The sequence below is a fragment of the Chiloscyllium punctatum genome, chromosome 9 (genome assembly GCF_047496795.1).
Source record: "Chiloscyllium punctatum isolate Juve2018m chromosome 9, sChiPun1.3, whole genome shotgun sequence".
Lineage (NCBI taxonomy): Eukaryota > Metazoa > Chordata > Chondrichthyes > Orectolobiformes > Hemiscylliidae > Chiloscyllium > Chiloscyllium punctatum.
In genome coordinates, this window is record NC_092747.1 from 98,664,547 (window position 1) to 98,682,253 (window position 17,707).

Genomic DNA, 17,707 nt, shown 5'->3' on the forward strand with positions numbered 1-17,707 from the left:
ATCATAAATCCTGTTTGTGCAGACAGACATTCCATTCTTTGAATTAACAAAAGAGTTCTGTTATTTTTCTTAATTGATGCGAAGTTAATAATTGTTTTTTTTCTCTTTAGCCCATGTGTGACAACCATGATGATGGTGAAACTCCAGCAATTATCCACTGCAATGTGTGTGGGAATCTTTGCACAGACTGTGACCGTTTTCTCCACCTCCACAGAAGGACAAGAACGCATCAAAGACAGGCAAGGATTTAATTAAAAGTCTTTTTTTGAATAATTTTGATGCTGTATTTTGCTCTCAGGAAATCTAATGACATGGACTCTGCTATTGATCTCTAAACTGCTTCAAACAAAACTGCACAGTTGGACAAAGAATGGTGCAGAACTGAGTGGGGAAAAGTAGGAAGAGATAATTAATTCTTAACAAGCTTTAAATGCAAAAGTTGAAGTATTTCCAGGAATGCCTACTTCTGTAAATGGTGTATTGTTATATAGTTGCCCTCTGTGTTGTGATTTAAAAGAAAATACCATTGCAGAAATACTATTTGATCAATATTTGTAGGATCTTTTGAACTAATTACTGATCCTTTGAACCAAAGTGGAGGGACAGTGGTGGACTTTATTTTGTTGATTTTATTTGTTGCGTGTTAAGATCAGGTAAGGAGTGCTGAAATGATTTTCCTATCCTTACACTCTTCTTTTGACCACAGAGTTTTGCTTTGGAAAACCTTTTTAAAATTATCTATTCGCTGGCTTTTTGGAGCATAAATCTGGTTTCAAAGATCAATCCATCCGGCCATACTTCAAATTTGCTAAGATTTAAACAAACCTCACAGCTCAGAGCTCCCTGACCACCTCTGAGGTCATGACCGCAGAATTTTTCTGTCTTGCAACCTGTGTTTTGGGGAAACTCTGTTGTAGAAGCTACAGTACCTTCTGTAAATATTAGATCAGAAATCTTGTTTGTGCAGAGAGACATTCTATTCTGTTGTATCTTTGAATTAGCAAAAGAGTTCTGAGATTTTTCTTAATTGATGCTAAGTTAAAAGTTGTTTAGAAATTAGAGGGTGTGTTTTGCCGATTCTAACTGTCCAACTATTTAAATTTAAAGGCTATGAAAAATTCACTAGGCCAAGTTTCCATAGTTTAAACAAAAAACAGGATGCGTTTATTGAAACTATATTTTTTGAATTAAGAATGACAAGATAATAAGGCATCATTTAGACTGTCTTTCACATTTATTGGGGCCCCTTACACACCACTACAATAAGTGGAGTAAGAGGTTATAAATACATAAGATTCTACAGCCTGTGAAAGTTAAACCAAAGGGGACTATATGGTTACCTATTTGTTGAATAGTCTCAACACAGTGAGTTTACTATTGCAGGTATTTAATTCAGCAGTTCTCCTGGATGCAGCTGTGCAATGCAAATTTCCACATTTTAAAAGATCTCGATTTGTATTCTTTTTTTTTTTGCAAATTTTTTAAACTTTACAAACATATGAAATTATTGAAAATTACAATACAGCTACTGTCACTGAGGGGTGATTATATGAGCTTACAAATTATGAGCAGAAATACAATACTCATGCTATCACGTCTGCTCCGCTTGTCTGATCACTTCACATTCCCACCTACCCATGCATTTGCAGAATCCAACACATCACTTCCAAAGAGATATTGAAAGAGGGAAGCAATGCACGCAGCCTCTTCCGACATGATTCTTTGTCTCGCTCTCCCTTTCTCTGTAGCATTTTCTGCTTTTATTCCTTGAAGTACTGTGTTTATTTGTATTTTCTGGAGAAATTATGTATTAATTATAATCTATAGCAGTTGTTGATTGGATTATTTGTTTTCACCTCACCTGATGAAATGTGAAATTGTGTAACTTGTAATAACCATGTAAAAACAATGACTGCAGAAGCTGGAAACCAGATTCTGGATTAGTGGTGCTGGAAGAGCACAGCAGTTCAGGCAGCATCCGAGGATCAGCGAAATCGACATTTCGGGCAAAAGCCCTCCATCAGGAATAAAAAAAATGAAGGGCTTTTGCCCGAAACGTCGATTTCGCTGCTCCTTGGTTGCTACCTGAACTGTGCTCTTCCAGCACCACTAATCCAGAAACTTGTAGTAACCAGTCTGACTGGCGCACTTCTTTCTTAAAGAAAAATGCAGTTGTCTGTAGAGGATCTGTTTCTTTTAACAAGGGCAGCCAAAGGAAAATTAGAAATTGTTTCTTTAGGAAAATGACACATTCTTGTAACACATGCATGAACAGAAATATATTAGTTTAATATGAGCAGAAATGTAAGTCAAGTTATTTTCACTTGGCTACACTGTTTATACAGTTCTGCAATTTTAAACTTCAATAACTTACATTAAAAGCAAACTGTAAATGATATTTGAATGGCATAATTCATAAATTTCTTTATTAGTGTTATGAATTTCAGTTCTGTTCTGCATACAAGTTACCTTTTTTTAACTCCTGTCACTGTACTTGTTGTATGGAAGAGAATTAAAAAGCACTTGTTTGAAAGACCAACCCCTGGAAGGTGCAAATAAAAGTCACATTAATTTCAGATTTTTTGTTACTTGAATCCAAGAATCCCTACAGTGTGGAAACCGGCCATTTGGCCCTTTTGAGCCCACACGGACCTTCCAAAACGTATCCCACCAAGACTCTTTTTCTTCCCACCTCCCACCAACCCCCTTGCCCTATCCCTGTAACCTTACATTTCCAATGGCTAATTCACCAGCCTGCACATCACTGGTTGCTGTGGGCAATTTTGCATGGTCAGTCCACCTAACCTGCACATCTTTGGACTGTGAGATAGGAAAACCTTTCCAAATATGGCAAATTATTCCACTAATATTATCCCTAAAATAATCTGGTATGCAATCTTTTGAAAATTATAGGTGTTTAAAGAAGAGGAGGAAGCGATCAAAGTTGATCTTCATGAAGGATGTGGAAGAACCAAGCTCTTCTGGCTTATGGCACTTGCAGATTCAAAAACCATGAAAGCAATGGTAGAGTTCAGGGAACATACGGGTGAGAATTAAAGACCCAGCATTTAAGCTTATTATACCAGTATTGTATTTGCACCCCCATTAGTTTCTGCATTTTTATTTTGATTAAGTTTTCATATTCAGAATTTTAATACTTTGTAAAGGTATTATCCTGTGTACCATTCTGTTGCACTGTTCCCATACATTAGCATTAAGTACAGGCATACACCAGGTTTCAGTCAGCAGGTGATTGTACATGTGCCAGCCTTGCAGTGCATCATAACCGCAAGTGTGTTTTAAAGATGACATTAAAGCATGCTGCCTGCTGACCCAGATTGCAAAACCCATTCACTATGGTGAATAATTATGCAAGGAGCTTTGTAAAGTTTGGTTGCAGGCAGTAAGACACTGTTAGTATTTCTTCTTTCATGTTCCACATAAAGCATGTTATACTGTGATTGTGAAATTGCCAAGGAACTTCCAAAATTATGGGCTTCAGATACCTTCATGACATCACGTTAGTCCAGCTTTCATTAGAAAGTAGAAATGCCACCTGAAATAATTGTTAAAGTGAGGTATATTTACCACTGTTCACAGATAAAGGCATCAGTGGATAAAAACGTGTCTTGTGTGAAGACTGGCCTGCCTAACATCCTCTTAGCTCACATACACATCTTCTTTAGCTTGGCCCTAAAATTGTTGATAACCGTTTAGGTTGCCACCCCAGTCGACTTATCCCTACAAATGGAAACCTTGGCCGCGATTGAGGTAGTGAGTCAAATATTTAAATTACTTTGGACTTTATGTGTAGGAATACCAATGTAAGTCTGATGCCAGTTGTTGGCTGAAATTTTCATGCTGTCAGCCTCCTAAAAATGGAGCTGTAATTTGCCCTCTGAAGCCACATTTGTCACTTTGCATCTTGTCTAATAGAGTTCATTAACAGATAATGATTTCCAGGAAAACACTAGTTTCAAGATTCATTAATGTTGGCAATGCCATCTTTGGGCATTATAATTCAAGATCCTCGAGGGAGTAGTGACCATACTTTGATAGAATTCAAAATTCAGTTTGAGGGTGAGAAAGTAGAGTCCCACAGTAGTGTCCTGGAATTAAACAAAGGAAATTAAACATAGGCATGAGGATAGATTTGGCCTGAGTAGATTGGGCACGAAGGCTAAAAGGTAAGACAATGGATGAGCAGTGGCAGATATTTAAGGAGCTTCTCATTTCGTCACAACTAAAATATATATCCTAGTGGAAAAGAAAGATGATATGGAGGGTAAAAGAAAACACCCTTGGCTAAACAAGGAGGTCAAAAGCAAGAGGAAGTGAAAAACTAAGGTATACCATATTGCATAGGCGAGTGGCAGGCTGGAAGATTGGGAAGCTTGCAGACATAACAAAGGGAGTGAAAGCTAGCTCAAAATATCAAAAAGGATAGCAAAAGTTTTTAAAGGTACATAAAAGGGAAGCATCACGAAGGTGAATGTTGGTCCCTTGGAAGATGAAACCAGAGAGTTAATAGTGGGGAACACTGAAATGGCAGTGAAGCTAAATCGATAGTTTGCCTCAGTTTTCACATTGGATAAAATAGTACCATTCCTATTGGTATGGGCAAGTCCGATGTAATAGAAAAGGTAAAATTTAGAACAATCAACATTGACAGGGGAAAGGTACTCAGCAAACTATTAGGGTTGAGGGCAGACAAGTCCCCCAGACTCAATGGCCTACATCCTAGGATGTTAAAGGAAGTGGCAGCGGCGATGGTGGATCCATTGGTTACAATATTCCAAAATTCCCTGGACATGGGAAAGGTTCCAGTGGATTGGAAAAATGCTAATGTAATGCCCTTATTCAAAAAGGGAGGGAGGCAAAATGTGGGAAATTACAGACCAGTTAGTTTGACATCTATTGTTGGGAAAGTGTTAGAATCAATTATCAAGGAAGCAGAATCATGACCTTTGGAAAGTCAAAGCACTATCCATCAGAGTCAGCATAGTTTTATGAAGTGCAAATCATGTTTGACTAATTTGCTAGAGTTCTTCAAATATATAACAAGTAAAATGGATAATGGGGATGCTGTAGATGTAATATATCTGGACTTCCACAAGGCATTTGATAAGGTGCTACACAAAAGGTTAACTCATAAGGATCATATGGGGTAACTTAGCTTGGATAGATGGCTGGCTGATGGACAGAAAACAGAGTCAGGATAAGGGGGTGGCACGGTGGCTCAGTGGTTAGCATTGCAGCCTCAGCACCAGGGTCCCAGGTTCGATGCCAGCCTCGGGTGACTATCTGTGTGGAGTTTGCACATTCTCCCCGTGTCTACGTGGGTTTCCTCCCAGTGCTCCTGTTTCCTCCCACAGTCCAAAGATGTGCAGGTCAGGTGAATTGGCCATGCTAAATTGCCCGTAGTGTTAGGTAAGGGGTAAATGTAGGGGTATGGGTGGGTTGCACTTCGGCGGGTCGGTGTGGACCTGTTGGGCCGAAGGGCCTGTTTCCACATTGTAATGTAATCTAATGTTAAGGACTTGGGTACAGGAATAGAAGGCAGTCCTAGCCAAATTTGCAGATGACACAAAAATAGGCAGGATGGTAAATTGCAATGAGGAAATGAGGACCTTATAAATGGGTATAGATAGTTTAGGAGAGTGGGCCAAAATGTGACAGATGGAGTTTAACGTGGATAAGTGTGAGGTCATGCATTTTGATCGAAAACATGGGAAGGTGAACTATTAGCTAAATGGGGGGAGATTTTGGAGGTGCTCCAGTGCAGATGGATTTGGGTGTCCTTGTTCATGAGTCACAGAAAACTAGCATGCAGGTACAGCAGATGATCAAGAAAGCAAATGGAATGTTGGCTTTTATTCCTACAGGAATAGAATATAAAGGTAAGGAAGTATTGTTGCAACTATACAAACTGCACCTGGAGTATTGTGTACATTTTTGGTCCCCTTACTTAAGGAAAGATGTAGTGGTATTGGAGGCAGTTCAGAGGAGATTCACTAGATTGTCAGAGATGAGGGGTTTGTCATATGAAGAGAGATTGAACGGTTGAGGTCCATACTCTCTGGAATTTAGAAGAATGAGGGGAGATCAAATTGAGGTATTCAAGATGATTAAAGATGTGGATAATATAGACAAGAAGCGGATGCTTCCTCTCGTGGAGCATTCTAGGACAAGGGGTCATAGTCTAAGGACAAGGGGTAGCAAATTTAAGATACAATTGCAGAGAAACTACTTCTCCTAAAGGGTTGTGAATTAATGGAATTCACTACTCCAAAGTGCAGTGGATGCTGGGACAGTGAGTAAATTCAAAGAGGAGTTAGACAGATTTTTAATTGGTAAAGGGTAGAAGGGTTATGGGAGAAGGCAAGAAATTTGGGTGAGTATCATATCAACCATGAGCGAATGACCTAATTCTGCTCCTATATATTATGAACATATGGACTGAAATATTGGTTATCCTTAAAGAATCATTTGTTCCGAAACCTCCGAAGGACCATATGTATGTTGATGAGAGGGGAAGGGTGTGCATACCAAGCAACTGTGTTGGTGCAATAATAATAATCCTCAACGAATCCCTTAACTGGAAATCAGATGGTTGGTGCTCAATGTCTCATTGATCTTGTTTAATAGCTCAGCACGTTTTCTCTAGGTTCTGCCTTTGTCCCTATACTGTACACTGATCACAGTTTTGGGGAACCTGAATGTCAGTTGCTCTTGTTAATGTAGGATACTTCATTTGTCCGGATTTAATTTGTGGCCTACTAATTTCAGGCAAAATGCAAATGTCACCTTTTAGACAAAGGTTGCTTAAGCTTCCAAAGCCAAAAATTAATTGCTTATATTGCTGGAGCAGTACAATTGATGCTGTAGATTCTTATAATGTCCTGTCGAGGATGTGGAATGAATTTCATTTGAATTATTCATGTAGTGTCTCAAGAATTTGAATGTGTACCAGTAATTCACTGGAACATTTCACCAGTGTCAATTGTTTTGCATAACTGGATGTGATTATATTGAACACACTCCTCAAGGTATTTTGCAATACAAGAAGACCTGAATAACTATTTTAGTGTTTCTTCAATAATACTAAACAGAGTGCAAACTGTTCACTGAGAAAAGCTGTTTGGAAATTTTGTTTATGAATACTGGAGTTTCATTGTAGTTCTGGGCATAATTCCCAGAAACCTGAGCAGGCAGTCATCTTTCAAAGTAAAGTCAACAATTTTTTTTAAAAAAAATTATTGATAAACTGAGCCAGATTCATTGAATAGGAACAGAAGGGGTCCAGAGGAACCACCTGCTTTTCAAAACAGTTTTTTGTGTCAAGAGTAAAGGAATGGTTTGTTTTGAACCTTGTTAAAATTGAAGATTTGTCTGTCCTTTCAAGGCATGACATAATTAGATTACCACCATTCCTTGTCCAAACATACCACTATTCCCGCTCGTAACTCTGATCCTGTTCACTTTACATCTGATCTGTTGCAATGAAAGTTATTATGGATATTTTTTGCCTGCTCTTGAAAGAATCAAAGATACACACAATAGCGTAAGAGCTATCATTAAAATATTCAAATTTGAAGGGACTTCACTTTGAATCCTTTGTGAGCTAACCAAATTTTGATCAAGGAAATCCTTGCTTAACATCATTAATTGGTTGTTGAAATGATTAACGTTTGGTGGGATGTCATTATGTGGAACAATCTGTCTAAGGTTTATAATCCCCTCCCAAGACTACCTTCTCCACATCATACCTTTGGACCAAGCTGTTGCAAGTCCAGCATGGGAGTTACACAATAACGTTCAGGCATATCATGACAGTAACAAGAAGCCGCAGTGACACAGTGCAAATAGACAGTTGTAACTGGAAAGTGACATCATCGTAAGTCACCCCTGTGAAGAGCACTGTTAAGCAAGGATATCCTTGAAAGAGTTGCTGCATCTGAAGAGGAAGGATAATGTGAGAGGACACTCTAGTTACATGTGTAAGGTCCTGTACATGCATTATTTCTTCCCCCACTGTCCAATACTGTTAAAACATGTCAAAAAAGATTCAGCATTTTTGAAAGAAATACTCTATTGGCCGGCAATGATCTGCGGTACCATTATCTCAAGTAGAACTGATTTGGAATTCAAGTAGTAACACGTCTGTGAATTACTTATCCCTATGTTTTAATCTAGCAAGATGAAATCTGTAGTAGCTTGTGTGGTTGGTGTCGAATTAATATTTGTATGATCAGACTCATTAGTTTAAGCTACTATATTTGACTTCCTCATATACTTGAAGCAAGCAAGGGTGAATAATACCTTTTAGATTATTATAAAAATATACACCCATATGACTTGTTTATATTACCAAAGAGGTTGTCAAATGTTTTCTTTAATCCAAATTTGCTTCCTTAATTTAAGGCAAACCTGCGTCAAGCAGCTCTGAAGCATGTCGCTTCTGTGGATCAAGAAATGGAACAGAGTTATCAGCAGTGGGCAGTGTGTGCTCTGATACAGATTGCCAAGTGAGTGAAATTAAGTCTACTGTAGAAAGTTGTCAAACTGAGCACTTTACGTAATTGGCCTATATCATGTGTTTTTAAGTTTCTTTCATGCCTGTTATATTTTTCCCCAAAGATGTTTATTCTCATAGTAATTATTTATTTTTAATAATTTTAAACCAGGAATATGCAAAGACCGCCTGTGGAAAAACCCATTCCTGTGGTCATCCCTGTGGTGGAGTTAAAGGCGAAGAGCATTGTTTACCTTGTTTACATGGATGTGACAAAAATGCAATATGTCTTAAACAAGATGCTGATGACATGTGTATGATCTGCTTTACTGAGGCACTTTCAGCGGCTCCTGCAGTTCAGGTAATCCAAATTGTTTATGGAGTTTTTTTTATTGTAGGCATTTTTAAAAAATAATTTATATTTATTTAGAGACTCCATTGCGCATGATTTTAAAAAAAAAACCCTTGTTAAGCAAAATTTTCTGTAAGATACCAGCTTCCTTGTAATCTTGAAAAACATTACATCGCATTTTTGAAAAAAAACACATTTGCTCTACTCTTGAACTTAGTAAAACATGCTGCCTGGTCTGAATTGACATGTCATATGCTCCCAGTCCTGTTCTGTCCCAGTTTGATAACATCTTGATTTTTAGAATTCTGTTTATATTCAGTGCCCTGCATAGTCATCCTACATCTTTTACAACCTTCAGAAATATTTGTGTTCCTCCAGTCTGGCCTTCTGCTCCATCCTGATTTTCACGCCTGCCATTGATAACACACCTTCAGCTCTGGATTTCTCGCCTAAAACCTTGCTGGCTCCCCACCTTTCCAACTTTTTGACACTTCTAAAACATATCTCTTTATCTGAGCTTTATGATCACCTGTCCAGATATCATAGTGTGTTATTGTCAGTTTTATCCCATAACACTTTTGTGACGTAAGTCTTGAAACATTTTTACTATATTAAAAAGCAATACAAATCAGGTTATTTCCATTGTTTAGCAATTTTAAAATATTCTTCATTAGATCAGTTTGAAGTCTGCATCTGCTCTCAGCAGAACAGCTATATCAATATGCTATTGTCACAAAATGGAACAAATTAGAGGAAACGTACAACACCATCAATAATATCCTGACAGGCATAAAATTCACAAAAAAGGAGGAGAATGATAACAAACTCCTATTCTAGCTGTGACAGTTGAACATACAGTTAATGGAGAGCTTCAAACCAGCATCTACAGAAAAACAACAAACAGACAAAATACTTAATGTCAGAAGTGATCATCATAGCACCCAAGAACTCTAAACAGCAGAAGAAAACTACCTATACAACATTTTCAAGAAAAATGGGTGCCCAATAAAAACAACCTGCTGATTCCACAGAACCAATCCAAACAAGCAGACACAGCGCAACTAAAAATTATAGCTGCATTGCCTTACATCAAAGACATATCAGAAATGACTTCCAGACTACTCTGACCCATTGGCATCATGGTAGCCGACAAACCTACCAACACACTTAAACAGCAACTAATGAACCTAAAGGATCCATTAGGTATGATCAACAAAAATAATATCATTTACAAAATAGCATGCAAGAACTGTAAAGATACATAAGACAAACAAGCAGTAAACTTGCTACCAGGACACCTGAACACCAACTAGCCACCAAAAGTCAAGACCCACTACCACTAGTTTCCATACATAAAGACAAACTCCAGAACTCCATCAATAAACACATTGATTTAGATCCCATCTACCTTCCCTTGGTAAAAAAAACAGAAATGAAGTCACCCACCTTAGGAATCCAAGACCTATAAATAGAGAGGCAGGACCTACTGTCAGTACTTCACTGGAGGCACACCAGATGTTGGATTAGTGGTGCTGGAAGAGCACAGCAGTTCAGGCAGCATCCAACGAGCAGCGAAATCGACGTTTCGGGCAAAAGCCCTTCATCAGGAATAAAGGCAGTGAGCCTGAAGCGTGGAGAGATAAGCTAGAGGAGGGTGGGGGTGGGGAGAGAGTAGCATAGAGTACAATGGGTGAGTGGGGGAGGAGGTGAAGGTGATAGGTCAAGGAGGAGAGGGTGGAGTGGATAGGTGGAAAAGAAGATAGGCAGGTCGGACAAGTCAAGGAGACAGTGGTGAGCTGGAAGATTGAAACTAGGATGAGGTGGGGGAAGGGGAAATGAGGAAGCTGTTGAAGTCCACATTGATGCCCTGGGGTTGAAGTGTTCCGAGGCGGAAGATGAGGCGTTCTTCCTCCAGGCGTCTGGTGGTGAGGGAGCGGCGGTGAAGGCGGCCCAGGACCTCCATGTCCTCTGCAGAGTGGGAGGGAGAGTTGAAATGTTGGGGCGGTTTGGTTGATTGGTGCGGGTGTCTCGGAGATGTTCCCTAAAGCGCTCTGCTAGGAGGCGCCCAGTCTCCCCAATGTAGAGGAGACCACATCGGGAGCAACGGATACAATAAATGATATTGGTGGATGTGCAGGTGAAACTTTGGATGTGGAAGGCTCCTTTAGGGCCTTGGATAGAGGTGAGGGAGGAGGTGTGGGCACAGGTTTTACAGTTCCTGCGGTGGCAGGGGAAAGTGCCAGAATGGGAGGGTGAGTCGTAGGGGGGTGTGGACATGACCAGGTAGTCACGGAGGGAACGGTCTTCCCAGATGTTACCTAGTCATGGTGATGAAATGTCTGAAAACAAAGCTTCCAGCTCAGCGAGCTAACTTCCATCCATATCATCAACCTGAGCTGCAAATCTTCTCAAACATTGCTAGTGCTATTGTTATAACAGGCTCACTTTTTGACCATCAACGGTGTTAGATCCTAAGATTTAATACAACCCTTTCAGCTCATTGTTGAGCTTCGTGTTTATTTGTGTAAGGCTGATTCATGTGTTTTTGCATGATTACAATCATTTTGTGCTGTTTACTAGAGAAACTGCTTGTTTATTTTAAGTTGTAAGGTTTGTAAATGTCCAAGCATAAGATGATCAACTCATATGTTTTCCTTCTTTGTAGTTGGACTGTAGTCATGTTTTCCATCTACACTGCTGTAGACGAGTTCTTGAAAATCAGTGGCTTGGCCCAAGAATAACTTTTGGCTTCATGGCATGCCCGATATGCAAGGTGAGAATCCTTCAGATTGTTTTTTTTAAACTCTGGAGTAGCCTTTGTGACACGGATTTCAGTAAGAGAGAATTTGACAAAAACTTCAGATTTTTGTGTAATTCCAGAACAAAATAAATCATCTAGTATTAAAAGATCTACTTGATCCTATCAAAGACCTCTATGAAGATGTAAGGAAGAAGGCTCTAATGAGACTAGAATATGAAGGTTTGCATAAAAGTGATGCTATCACTACTCCGGGTGTCCGTTTTTACAATGATCCTGCTGGATTTGCAATGAACAGATACGCTTATTATGTCTGCTACAAATGTAAAAAGGTAGGTTCATGTTTGAACACATGCTTTTTAACTGATAAATATTGATTTGTTCTTACCTTTTGGTTGAAATGGAGGATATGCCTGATTGTTTCTTTTTCACAAAACAATCCTACTTGAACTTCATGAATTTTATTAATTTTTTTCTGTTAAAAAAACAGAAGAATGTGCATAGTCTCCCCATAATATTTAGAAACTAGGAGGTGGTGTTGGTGGGTTTGGAATAAAGTCCACATTCAAAAGATGAACTAGAAAACTTGTATTTTATTGCAACAAAGACTCAGAAAAGAACTTGTTTGTTTACATATAGTTACCTTGAACATTTTTGAAGGTTCTAATTGAGTTTCATTTAACTTTATACAAACTATTTTAATATTTTTTTAAACTCAGAGATTGAACAACTGGTATATAGGTAAATATATACCTAATATAATAGGTAAACACCAAATATGTAGGTAAGGATTAATGCACATAATTTAAATGCCACAATAATTCTCTTTATCACTTTTGTCAGCAATTGATTTTACTGGAATTCTTAGTTTGCTCTTTGAGTCTGGTTAGAATTCTGTACTTGCTGTTCAGGAACTAATTTGGGGGATATGTTCCCACTTCACATTTTGGCCCTCTGTGTTTCAAGCAAACTGTTAATGAACCTAATAAAACAAAAATTTTCAGTGCAATTTGCACAAAATTCTAAGGAATTTCACAGACTTGGCAACATGTTTTGTAAAACCTCTGATTTGTTGGCATCCTCAAGCAAAAGTTAGAATGCTTTAGGGTGTTGAACACACATTTTGTGTCTTTGAGATGAAATCAATTATTTCCAGGCTTTTTACTCAAAATTCTGTATTCACTAAACTGGCAGTATTTTCAGTTGCAGTTGATATCCTTATGCTTTCATAACATTAATACAACCAGCTCCAAAAATAATTCTTGTCTGTCATGTAGGCTTATTTTGGCGGTGAAGCAAGATGTGATGCTGAAGCAGGGCAAGGCGATGACTATGACCCACGGGAATTGATTTGTGGTGCTTGCTCAGATGTCTCTAGAGCACAGGTATTCCTTGTTTACTTGTTCTGCAGTTTTTCTTAATACTGACATCATTTAGTCGCTCATTTTATTTTGAAGTTTCCATTAGAAGCTCCCTGGAATAAATACATTGTCAGTCACCAAGTGAGATGTTTTTAAAAGGATAAACAAAAGTCGACTTGATTTATTGTCTCTGATGGAGTGGTAATGATTGGTGCAGAAGAGAAGCTATGAAACAGTACAAGTTCCCCTCAACCACTGGGCTGTTTTCAGTAATGTCAAGACACTACATCCTAGAAGTTGGATTAAAAGTGCCACTGAATAAGGCCTAGGAACAGATGGCTACCATCACCCCATTCCACCTTATAAAACTATAGAAACAAAAGATCTTTAATTTTCAAAAATACATTCAGTTTGTGTCTATTTATCACTCGTAACTAATCAATAAAATGAAATATACAATTTTCAGATTTCTAAAAATGCATTATTAGTATCCTGAAGTTACATGTTGATAATCCTTGACAGATGTGTCCCAAACATGGTACAGACTTCTTGGAGTATAAGTGTCGATATTGCTGCTCTGTGGCAGTGTTTTTTTGCTTTGGAACAACACATTTCTGTAATGCTTGCCATGACGACTTCCAGAGGATGACAAGTATCCCTAAAGAAGAACTCCCCCGTTGTCCTGCAGGTAGCTTATTTTTTCTTGTCTGTCTAGAATAACAAAATAATATGTTCAAAGATGACATAAGATGTTTTAATTCCTTCCCTGAAATAAAAGAAACTAACTTGATCTGCTGGATTAGGTTTTAAAAATTGTCTCAGGTTGTACTGCAAGGTGTTTATAGAGAAAAACAGACTATTTTGCATAACATCCTTTCCTCATCCTCAACATGGGCTTCCCCCAAACCCTCTTGTCTTCTAATCCCATTAAATTATCCTATTCTTTTCACCATCATGTGCTTCTCTGTCTTGTCCTCAAATGCATTTATCTATGCTATTCACTTCAACTGCATCTTATGATAGTGAACTGCATCTTATGATAGTCTAACAATTCTCTGAATAATTTGTTTTGCCTCAATTCCCTATTGCATTCATTAGTTATGTTTGACTCCTGAGTGGATGTGAATGGAAGTGTCATCTTCTACCTTAACATTCATTCATAATCTTGAAGATCTTATTCAGGTCATTCCCCTTCAGTGTTATCTTTTCCAGAATGTAGATTAAGTCAGTTTAGTCTTTTCTGTCAATTACAATCTGTATTGGTATAATTCTGTGAATAACATTTGCGCCTTTTCCAGTGCTTCTACGATTTTCTTTTATAATTTTAAAAACCAGAAATGTTCAGTTATCCAGGGGTAGTCTAACCAAGGTTCTGTATACGTTTAACATGAAGACTTTTTTCATTTTTCAATTCTGTCCCTCTAAAAATGATCGCCCGTGTTATGTTGGATTTTTTTTTTTTAATGGCCATATTCACTCTGTTTTCAGCCAAGTTATAGAGCAGCTTTTGAAACTATTCCCATCTACTCCCCTTTCCTCCCTGCCAACCCAAACTAAAGGACCCAGATTGTGGTCAGGTTCCATGTTCCTGTTTGCTGAGAAATGACTTGCTGGAAATGCATGCAAGGACAGAGTCAAGTTTAATAAGAATGATAAACAATCCTTTTTACAACTGTTGCAAGAAAAGTGGAAGGCCAGGGACCTGCTGGTCCCTGTCTGTTCATATCAAAGTACTAATCACTAGGGAGGGAAAAATTTAAAACAGATTTCAGTGGTATAATGCATCTCTTGCTACTCAACGATGACCCTAAAAGTCTTGTGCTTTCCAGAAAATTTGTTATTTCTGTTGACTTACTTTCTCTGTCCCATTTAACTTTTATGGAAAATACTGAAATTTTGAGTTCTATGATTTTACTTCTAAAGTGAGAGGCTTGGGTAAAAAGTTAAAATTCAGTTTGTAAAGTAACAGTAGACAAGATTGAGTTAATTAAGTGGTTGCCACTGTTGGGTTTTCTGAGCCTGTAGACTATAGGAGGAAAGGAAAGGGACAATTGAAAGATGTCCCTGACAACCAGGAAATGAGTGGTTTAAGTAAATGTTACAGGGATGAAGCAACTGGAGGACATCACATTGGTAGCTTAGGAAGAATGAGAGAGAGGTTTAGAGAGATAGTGATCATAAGTATAAATTAAAGAAAGATGGAGGAATTAATTGCAATGGAAGAGAACTTGAAAGGATAGTGATGAGATGGCATTACATACCTGTCCAAGCATTTTAGAGCTATCAAAACAGTAGCTTTAATTATCAGATTTTAGTTTAGCAAAAATGATTTACTTAAACTTTACTGCACTCTTTTTTTTTTCCCCCTCTAGGTCCAAAAGGAAAACAGCTTGAGGGAGCAGAGTGTCCTCTTCATGTTGTCCATCCAGCCACTGGTGAGGAATTTGCTTTGGGTTGTGGTGTTTGCAGAAATGCTCACACATTCTAAGTATGCAGCAGAGATGCTCCTTCGCATTTTCCAGCCTTTTAATCTTTTCAGTTTCTGAACTGAAGTCAGTAAATTGGATTGGCGCACTATTATTTGAATGAAAGAACAACATGCTGTGCACAGAAAAGAACTTTATTTTTGTGCACATACTTATTGCTGTAAATGACTAGAGTTTTTCAAAAGGCTTTAGACTTGTGAAGTGTTTGCATGCTGCCGTTACAATCCTCGGCTGTAAGGCATCACACACCTACACGGTACCTTGACAGAAGATGCTTTTTCTAAAAGCGATTGAGATGTATGGACAAGGACAGCTTCCAAATTACAAATTGAAGAATTGCTACAAGTACATAGAGTACGACTTTTGGGTAACCCCTGTACAGTATTCTTGAAAATTGTAACCACGTCAAGGGTTGAGAGTATATTCTTGTTCATTTGATAGACTGTTGAGGATGTTTTAGGGCTTGTTGTCTATGAATATCATAATGTATATATGGTATCAGTGTTAGGTGTATTACAAAGTTGCTACATTACACTGCAATTTTCATTTAAACTTCTAAGGGTTATGTTTGAGCCTGAAATTTTAATGAAGTGCAATACTGGGTGTGCCTCCTATCTTGCAGCTGTACACATATGGAATGTATATGTCAATAAAACCGCTGTACATTTTTATACAGTGCAAAGTGTTGTGTGAATGGGAACTCATTCAGTCACAAAATGTGAGTGTATATATAAGCTTTGTGAAACGGGCAACAATACCATTTGAGTTCTAGTAAGAAACAGGAGTTAAATCATTATTTTGAAAGAGTGCTTTGCGTGAATAGTGTTCACATCTGCGAAGCAAGGCCAACAAACCGTGAATAATTGCTTTCATGTTCCGGGGGCAGTAGAATTTTTCTGTCCAACAGCAAATCGGAGCATATACCTTTGCACAGTTGTCTCAAAGCAACCTCTATCTCTGCTAAGGAAAAATATCAGGCTCGGTCTGTTTGTCATCTAAGTTTCAAAAGTTTTTTTTTAATTGCAGTGATTGGAATTGCCATGTATGCTGTAAACTTACCATATACAAGTAGGACTTTTGCTTAGACAAACATGTTTATTAAAGTACTGAACAGTGCATCTCAATGTGCCTTCGTTATCTTTATGCACATTACAATGACAAAGCAGGTATTTCTCCAAACAAATTATTCATGTTCTTTTTGGCAGGACGGAAGTCTTGGTAATTTACAAATCTCTGTGTTGGCTAACACCAGCGCAAATTACAAGTCCTGAAATTTGCTGTAATAATGACCTACAGCTCATGTAAAATGCATCCTTCCTATTTAATGGATTATTGTTTCTGCTTTTTCCAAGCATTGGTGGTGTCTAATTTCAATGCATTTGCAGTGTGGAGCACTTGCGTTTTTTCAACATGAAATAAAACTAAAAGTGCCTAATTTCTTAGCAGCCACATTTACAACATCCTTAGTTGTGGTCAAATGAAGTCAAGCCAACATATAGTTAAATAATCCTGCATACAAAGAAGAAACCACTTTGTATCTGAAGGATTACTCAACTGAGAAACCTAAAATCTGATCCTGAAACTGGGATTTAAATTGTACTGCAGATGAGTCCTGGGGCTGGGGAAACCCTTAAAATGCGCATTTGAATAAAACATTAAATATTGTATGACTGAAGAGTTTCTCAAATGTATTATGAAATGGGTGAAACTATTTTATAATTATGTCTAAATTTGAGTATACAACATTTGAAAGTTATTTGTTCAAGTGAGGGACTGTGCTTCTGCAAGTGAGGAATAATGGCAAAAGATTTGCTCATACATGGTTAAAAATCACACAGCACCAGGTTATAGTCCATCAGGTTATTTGGAAGTACTAGCTTTTAGAGCCCTGCTCCTTCATGTGGTTGTGGAGTATAAGATCATAAGACACAGAATTTATAGCAAAAGATTACAGTGTCATCAAACTGAAATGATATATTTAACAAACTTGGATTATTAAGTCTTCCATCTTTTAGAATGTGTTGCAGCTTCCAGTTCATTAATATGCAAATTCCAGGGCCACTAAGTCACCTTCTCGAGATAACTTAAGGATTTACAAGAAAAGGTGACATCTCAGCTCAGACAATGCATTAATGGGGGAGGTCAGGGTCTGTCTGTATCCCAATCTTGAGTCAGTCTGGTTCTATTTCAAAAGTGGAATTTCCAAAATATTACACATTCTGATTGGCTGCCTGC

General features: G+C 38.0%; 1 protein-coding gene across 16 annotated transcripts in view; it reads left to right on the forward strand.

The window, feature by feature from the left end:
• The window catches only part of mycbp2 (MYC binding protein 2), a 253,347-nt gene extending 236,757 nt beyond the window's left edge, over positions 1 to 16,590 (forward strand). For all 16 annotated transcript variants that reach the window (XM_072577934.1, XM_072577936.1, XM_072577938.1 and 13 more), the window contains 9 exons: positions 111 to 239; positions 2,914 to 3,046; positions 8,425 to 8,528; positions 8,688 to 8,876; positions 11,533 to 11,640; positions 11,748 to 11,957; positions 12,903 to 13,010; positions 13,509 to 13,674; positions 15,359 to 16,590. In XM_072577934.1, coding sequence (XP_072434035.1) covers positions 111 to 239; positions 2,914 to 3,046; positions 8,425 to 8,528; positions 8,688 to 8,876; positions 11,533 to 11,640; positions 11,748 to 11,957; positions 12,903 to 13,010; positions 13,509 to 13,674; positions 15,359 to 15,474 — 1,263 coding nt within the window. In that variant the 3' untranslated portion in view covers positions 15,475 to 16,590. The remainder of the gene's footprint in view (positions 1 to 110; positions 240 to 2,913; positions 3,047 to 8,424; positions 8,529 to 8,687; positions 8,877 to 11,532; positions 11,641 to 11,747; positions 11,958 to 12,902; positions 13,011 to 13,508; positions 13,675 to 15,358) is intronic.
• Positions 16,591 to 17,707: the final 1,117 nt, after the last annotated feature.